Source organism: Protomyctophum parallelum, assembly GCF_964188405.1.
Source record: "Protomyctophum parallelum genome assembly, chromosome: 7".
NCBI lineage: Eukaryota > Metazoa > Chordata > Actinopteri > Myctophiformes > Myctophidae > Protomyctophum > Protomyctophum parallelum.
The window spans coordinates 24,371,804-24,378,960 of NC_139705.1; the positions used below are offsets into that span (position 1 = coordinate 24,371,804).

A 7,157-nucleotide genomic window follows, 5' to 3' on the forward strand; every position below is an offset into this window, starting at 1 on the left:
TCGCATGCAGCGCAGGATCTCTGGTCCGCTTCAGCAAAGCTCACACTTCCCCGAGTAGCAGGCAAATGTCACTTTCACCTTCAACATAGCAATTTATCGGTTATTCTTCGAAAAGTCGATCATTTCTAAAAGTTATTATCAAAGTTCAGATGTCGGTCGATTTTCATGGAGGGACACTTTGGCACGTTAGATTACACAAGCACTGAATTAAGCACAAGTGTTCTGCACCTGCAGTGTAATTCCATAGCATTTCGATTGGGATCACAATAGATTTGGGGTAAGTGTTTTTTATTCATTTATATGCTGTAGGGGTAATTTAAAGGCTATTAATTAATGTCACAATGGCCTTTATTTGTTCTTGGCGTATGGACACATTCACGGTAGCCTATAGGAAAATAAAATAATATTTAATTGGCAAAAATCAATCGAATCAATCAAGAAAATTGCTTTAAAATGGCATGGGCGCTGTTTGGCTTACCATGCACTATACAGCGATTTATACAATTATGTTTTAATCGTTAATTGTTTTGCCCGTTTATAATACCATGTTGTGGGTGTGTTCGCTAGCTATAGCTATTATTGTCAATGTGCTAAAACTAAATAGCCTATACATAAATAAAGTGAGGGGCGCTCTTATCCTCTTACAGCTATGATTAGGCGATGTAATGATGATGTAAAACACATTTTGAGACAAAACAAACATTCAATTATCTTTATTGTTAATGGCGTTTTTAAAACAAACATTGAACTAAAAACAAACATTAAACCTGTATATAGGAGAAAATGGGCTAAACAATGAAATAAAATCAGCATTTGATTCAGTGATTATAATTGTAAAGCAGCCTATATTAGGCCTATATACATTTCAAGTTTTCTGACAACAAATCATTTGATTATAAGCTGGGGGAATTAAATAAGGTTGGCTATAATGATATAAATATGGTGTAATCTAGGCCTACATTTTAAATAAATCCTGTCACCACCTTGCAGGCAGTAGCAGTGAGGCCACATGTCCTTATTGCATATAGCAAATACCCTATAATACTAAATAATAATAATAATTATTATTATTATTATTATTAATTATTAGAGAGAGAGAGAGAGAGAGAGAGAGAGAGAGAGAGAGAGACAATGGGCTAGATATTCTTGAGGTTTTTGTTTTTGTCAATACATTTCACAGGCATGCATATTTCGGGGGCTAAATGCTATACGCTGAGTGCTGAGATGCATTTCTGAAATTCTTTAAGCTCTTTTTTTATCAACTGGGACTGAACTGTGTTGTCTTGTCTTGGAGTAAATGGCCCGTGCGGGAATAGGCTGTATGTTGCCATGGGTGCTGTTGTGACTTGGAGTAGATATATTATATGCCTGCTTAGCCTGCTATAGAGCAGGTGAAAAGCATGAGTTTCGATTTCTTTCGTGAATTTGCCTGGGCCCGGCCTTATCTGAAACTACTGCATGTTGAGGAAAATACAAATTAGTATAGGCCTATTTTGGGCATATATAGCCATGCAGCCTATATATTCTAAACGGATTTTAGATAGGTATTTTGTATTTTCCTCAACCAGCCGTAACTTTATCTTGACTATAGCACTTGCTAGTTGAAAACATGGACTCTTTGGAGCTGTGTCCAGGTGGAATCTCAATTAGCTTCATTGGAGACTGCAGTGCATCTCTTAACTCTAGAGGCGGCAGCCACCACGGGAATAGCGGGAACCTAATGCGCAGCTGCTCCAGAGACCGTTATAGGCTAATCTGAATTAATATTTGTGCCATGCACTGTCGCTCTCTCTTTTGCGTTGTGTATATTATATTGGAGGGACGGTGTAGGCGTGTGCGTTTCAGTGCATATACGCGCATGTGTCTTGTGCGTCCGTCGTTTTGATTGATGTATAGGCGGCTAGGCCTATTTGTATATATCCAAAAGTATGTTGTAACTTACAGCAGACCGAATACCCCTGTCTTCCGATAGGTCATAGGGAGCAAATGAAAACAAACAACTCTCCCTCCCTCAACAATAACAACAGTAGAGTAGGCCTATATCACACTCTATAGATTAGCCTATCTTCAATCGTTATAGATTAACCTATCTTCAATCGATCCAGAACAGACTAAAATAAAAAAACTTCAGTAATTCAGTTTATATAATGTACTAGGCGAGATATAGCCTAACCATTTTAATTTAAATATATATGTGCTCAAACCGCACATATGCTTAGTCCAGTTACCCTTGGTAAAACTTGATTTACCAGAACGCATTTCTTCTTCTTCTTCTTCTGCAATCGTTTGCGCATGCATCATCATGCATGGTATGTAAAAGAGTAGGCTAGACTAGACTACAATTGTGTTGCCTAAAGTGCGTCTGCGTCTTTTAAACCCATGCACCTTTGCCACAGTTTCTTTTTGAAAGGGGTTACTAAGGAGATATGACGCGTTGTGGACGGGCACTGCTCAGCCTCCCTTATGGTACGACGCTGGATCTAATATGTCGACAGTTTTTCTAACAACTTGGTGGATTTATGGAAATCTGTGTATTCGACCCAATCGGCTGGTATTGTCTTTGATATCCTACATCGATCGCCTATATGTTCCAGGCAAGTCTAAAATTGTCTACACAGCTTGAAATGTTATGAAACATAACAGTGATAGTTGAATGCATTATAATATCACGTAAAAATACATTATTGTTATTTTAATTTTGATCTTTTATTTTACAATTGTGAACAAGAGCCAATTCAGAGGATATGGCCTATCAATTTCAGCCCAACAGGCAGAACTTAATTTGTTTCATACCGGTAATGTGCACACCTGACAATAATTTAGGTCTAACCTAATTAGTAGCCTATATCTGCTCCTATATTGCAGTTTTTACAAAGTAAAAAGACTGTTTGTTACTGTTTTGTCGATAGTCATAGTTGCTCTTAATTGTGTGTTGTGTGAGTCCAGAACAAATTGGATCTGGAGAGTAAGGGCCGATTCATTATCCTATTTTCAGTAGCACCGAAGAGCCGACTTTAGGACGGTATACCCGCCCCCCCGAACCTCAAATGACGTCAAATTGTAGGCTCTACAGCGCCGAACCGACTTTTATTCGGCTCTAAAATAGGAGTATGAATCGGCCCTAACAGGAATAGGCCTACTCTGTGGATTAGATATAAGGATAGGCTTACATAATGTATTTTGAGCTTTGAAAATGGAAGTATTCGGTTATTTTGGTTCCTTGTTGGGAGAAGAAAGGAGATAAATTTGGTACGATGTTCTGTGAGAGGGGCAAAGAGGAAGGAATATTGTCGATTGAGGCCACATGGCACACACTTCCCTCTAGGGGTGAGATGGGTGATGCGTTAGGCAGGTTTGGACATGCCCAGCTCCCCTGACGTCTATCTGGTTTAACACTATAGTATAGTGATCACACCTGGAGAAAACGGAGCCGGCAGCGCGTGTAAGTATGTGTAGCCGACACCCGACAATAGGCCTGTGGTGTGGACAAATCAAAATATAGAATGCATGTATATAATCTCTCTCTCTCTCTCTCTCTCTCTCTCTGTGTGTGTGTGTGTGTGTGTGTGTGTGTGTGTGTGTGTGTGTGTGTGTGTGTGTGTGTGTGTGTGTGTGTGTGTGTGTGTGTGTGTGTGTGTGTGTGTCTACAGAGTGATCTACCCCTCACCAGACTACCCACCCTCTAAAATGTCTCAATCCACCACTACTGATGAAGGAGGCCACTTTGAGAACCTGTGGAGTTCTTTGTGAGTGAAGGATAATGCACGCACATGCCACCAAGACCTACACACCAATGCCATATTGGGAAAAATATCTCAGTGTGATTCAGACACTATTCAGGGTATGCACGTTACATCATCATCATACCTGGAAGTTAAGCGGGAAGTCCTACTGAGTGGCAATAATGGTCCTGACAGCCCATAGTCCAAATAGAAAAGCATTAAAAGTATGTTAAACTCACTTTGCTACTCACTTTGACACTCACTTTATGCATGTGCCGCATAACCTCTATTTTGCTTCAATTTGCTTCAATTTAGTAATTACCACATTAGATACTGTCAACATTTATACATTTACATTTAACCGCTAACCACAGCATCCGTATTCGGGGGAAAACCTTTGCAGATATAGCAAATCTACAAGCTCACAACGCCTGTAGATCGCGCAGACGTGTCCTGTCCTCCTTGCCAACGCTGTGATCTTGTAGATTGGCTTGATTGTAGATCAGCTCAGATTGACAAAAATAAAGGCAGCATAATGTTCACTGTGTTGAATTACCCAGGAGAGTTTTAAGGCTCGACTAGTTGATTTGCATACAGTAGACTGAAATTAATGGAAATTTAAGAAAATGTCAAATTGAAATCATGACCTTGAGACAGTAAGCCAAGATATTTTAGATCTCTCTGTCTTATGCAATTAATTGCAACTTTTACAATTTGGAAAATTGTAGTAGTTCATATATTGTGATTTTTATTTTATTTTGTGGACGAATTGTTCAGCCCTACCCCTGATCCAGTATATAATAATAATAATTATTATTATTTTAGAATAGACAAATGGATTTTAGCCAACATACATACATTTCTGGTGTTTTCTCCGTCTCTAGGGAACCGGACAGCACGTACTATGAGCTTCCCCCAGGGACCCAGACAGGCGACCGCCCAGTGCCTTCTACCAGCACCCCAGGGAGCCACTGCAACGCCACAGAGGTCTGCATGGATGTCTACCACATTAGGGATATGAACGATAATCACATGGTAGGAACATAATATATAAACAAGTGAACTCAGATTTTAGATCCCTTGTTGTCTTGTTTGTTTGAACGTGACTTGATTGTGACAAGTGTGTCAAGTTTTCAGTGTGCATTTATGTTGGATAACCAACCAGACAGCTGTCACACCAGGTACGTGAATGACAATATGATGATGATAGTACAGTAGGAACACGAGCAGGAAGACACGTGGTTCGTATTGTTTTTGGTCTCATTCAGATTCCGATCTGATTGTTTCCTTTGTATTTTGGCCTCATATTTCAAGTTATATAATTATGAGTTATCTCTAAAGGGCATATGCAAAGTACATTGATTGATTCAATAGTTTAACTTTAGGTATAGATGCATTTATTACTTGACAATATATCTCCATGGTTATGTTCAGTTTAGTTAGTTTCATTTAAGTCTGGTTTGTCATGCCATATGTTTGAAAATCAGGTGTTTTGTCATGGATCTTTGTTGTGTTTGAATAGATCGAATAATCGAACAACCAGTTCAGTTACCATATGTATCATAAACATTTAACTTTATGTACTATTTGTAACTTTATTTTTAATGCTTCACTTTGTTGCATATTATGAATCAAAATATTTTTGACTGCTGGCTGAATTTCTGTTGGGATTACCATATTTATTAGATGTATTTGTAAATACCTCCTTTGTATGGTCTAGTAGTTACAGCCCTAGTGAGAACAAGGTCAATGCTTTATTCCGTATGTGGTTTCCACTGTTGTTTTCCCTCCAGAGTAGAGGAGATTCCCTCCTACAACATACGGTTTGTTTCCCTCTCCTCAGCAGCCTTTTCCCTCTCCCTCTCTATCTGGCTGAGTTCTGCTGAGTGGCCTGCTGGGACTTTAAGGGGAGGGGATGCACAAAACATGCACAAAAACCTCATTAAACACCAGGCAAGAGCCCCCTTGCTGCTATGACTAGAGCCATCTGTACTGTGTGTGTGTGTGTGTGTGTGTGTGTGTGTGTGTGTGTGTGTGTGTGTGTGTGAGTGCGTGCGTGCGACTTTGCGTGCGTGCCTGCGTGCATTCCAGCCAGTGAATATGATTGAGTTACGTGCGTGACAGCCATCTTTTGAAAAATGTTTAGTGCATTGTGGGCTATTATGAATGGAGTGCCACATTATTTTTTATTTTTCCAGTTTTTCATGTGTCTATGAGGTGACGGTACTTCATTAGACACCCTTGAGTCGTTTTTATGTGCAATTGTTGCGAACGCAGTGAGCCACTTAGTATGACAGCAAGGGCTGAATGTCTGTGTGTCCCGCTGTTACACCACCCGCCGCTGCTTAACAACGACACTGTCTGTAACTTGCTCGCTGTTACACCACCCGCCGCTGCTTAACAACGACACTGTCTGTAACTTGCTGTACTAGGCCCAACATAAAAATAATACTGTCACAACGACACTGTCTGTAACTAGGCTATGTGTACTAGTGTGTGCATATGGGCTAACGTTAGCTAAGCAGTCACAGTCCTGTTTACTGCTGCTCAACAACGACACACCAGAGGGCGCAGCTAGACAGCAAGGGCTGAATGTCTGTGTGTCCCGCTGTTACACCACCCGCCGCTGCTTAACAACGACACTGAATGTCTGTGTGTCCCGCTGTTACACCACCCGCCGCTGCTTAACAACGACACTGTCTGTAACTTGCTGTACTAGGCCCAACATAAAAATAATACTGTCACAACGACACTGTCTGTAACTAGGCTATGTGTACTAGTGTGTGCATATGGGCTAACGTTAGCTAAGCAGTCACAGTCCTGTTTACTGCTGCTCAACAACGACACACCAGAGGGCGCAGCTAGACAGCAAGGGCTGAATGTCTGTGTGTCCCGCTGTTACACCACCCGCCGCTGCTTAACAACGACACTGAATGTCTGTGTGTCCCGCTGTTACACCACCCGCCGCTGCTTAACAACGACACTGTCTGTAACTTGCTGTACTAGGCCCAACATAAAAATAATACTGTCACAACGACACTGTCTGTAACTAGGCTATGTGTACTAGTGTGTGCATATGGGCTAACGTTAGCTAAGCAGTCACAGTCCTGTTTACTGCTGCTCAACAACGACACACCAGAGGGCGCAGCTAGACAGCAAGGGCTGAATGTCTGTGTGTCCCGCTGTTACACCACCCGCCGCTGCTTAACAACGACACTGAATAATTGTTATTGCAATTTACGATCTGCGTTCGCTTCCCGCGTTCTCGCGTCTTACTTGTGTATTAACTTTGTATTTAGGGTAGTACCCGTTGTAACCGTCTGTCTGTCCCTTTTGTGCCCATATGGACATATCTCTATCTGTCTGTCTGTCTGTCTTTGTTCCTTTTATGCCCGTGGATATCCCTGATGTTATTATCAGTAAATGACCATGATC

General features: G+C 41.0%; 1 protein-coding gene across 3 annotated transcripts in view; it reads left to right on the forward strand.

Annotated features, from left to right (window-relative positions):
• Positions 1-7,157, forward strand: part of tp73 (tumor protein p73) — a gene marked incomplete at its 3' end in the record, with an annotated part of 45,514 nt that overhangs the window by 5,324 nt on the left and 33,033 nt on the right. For all 3 annotated transcript variants that reach the window (XM_083768420.1, XM_083768417.1, XM_083768416.1), the window contains exons 2-3: positions 3,651-3,746; positions 4,607-4,757. In XM_083768420.1, coding sequence (XP_083624546.1) covers positions 3,651-3,746; positions 4,607-4,757 — 247 coding nt within the window. The remainder of the gene's footprint in view (positions 1-3,650; positions 3,747-4,606; positions 4,758-7,157) is intronic.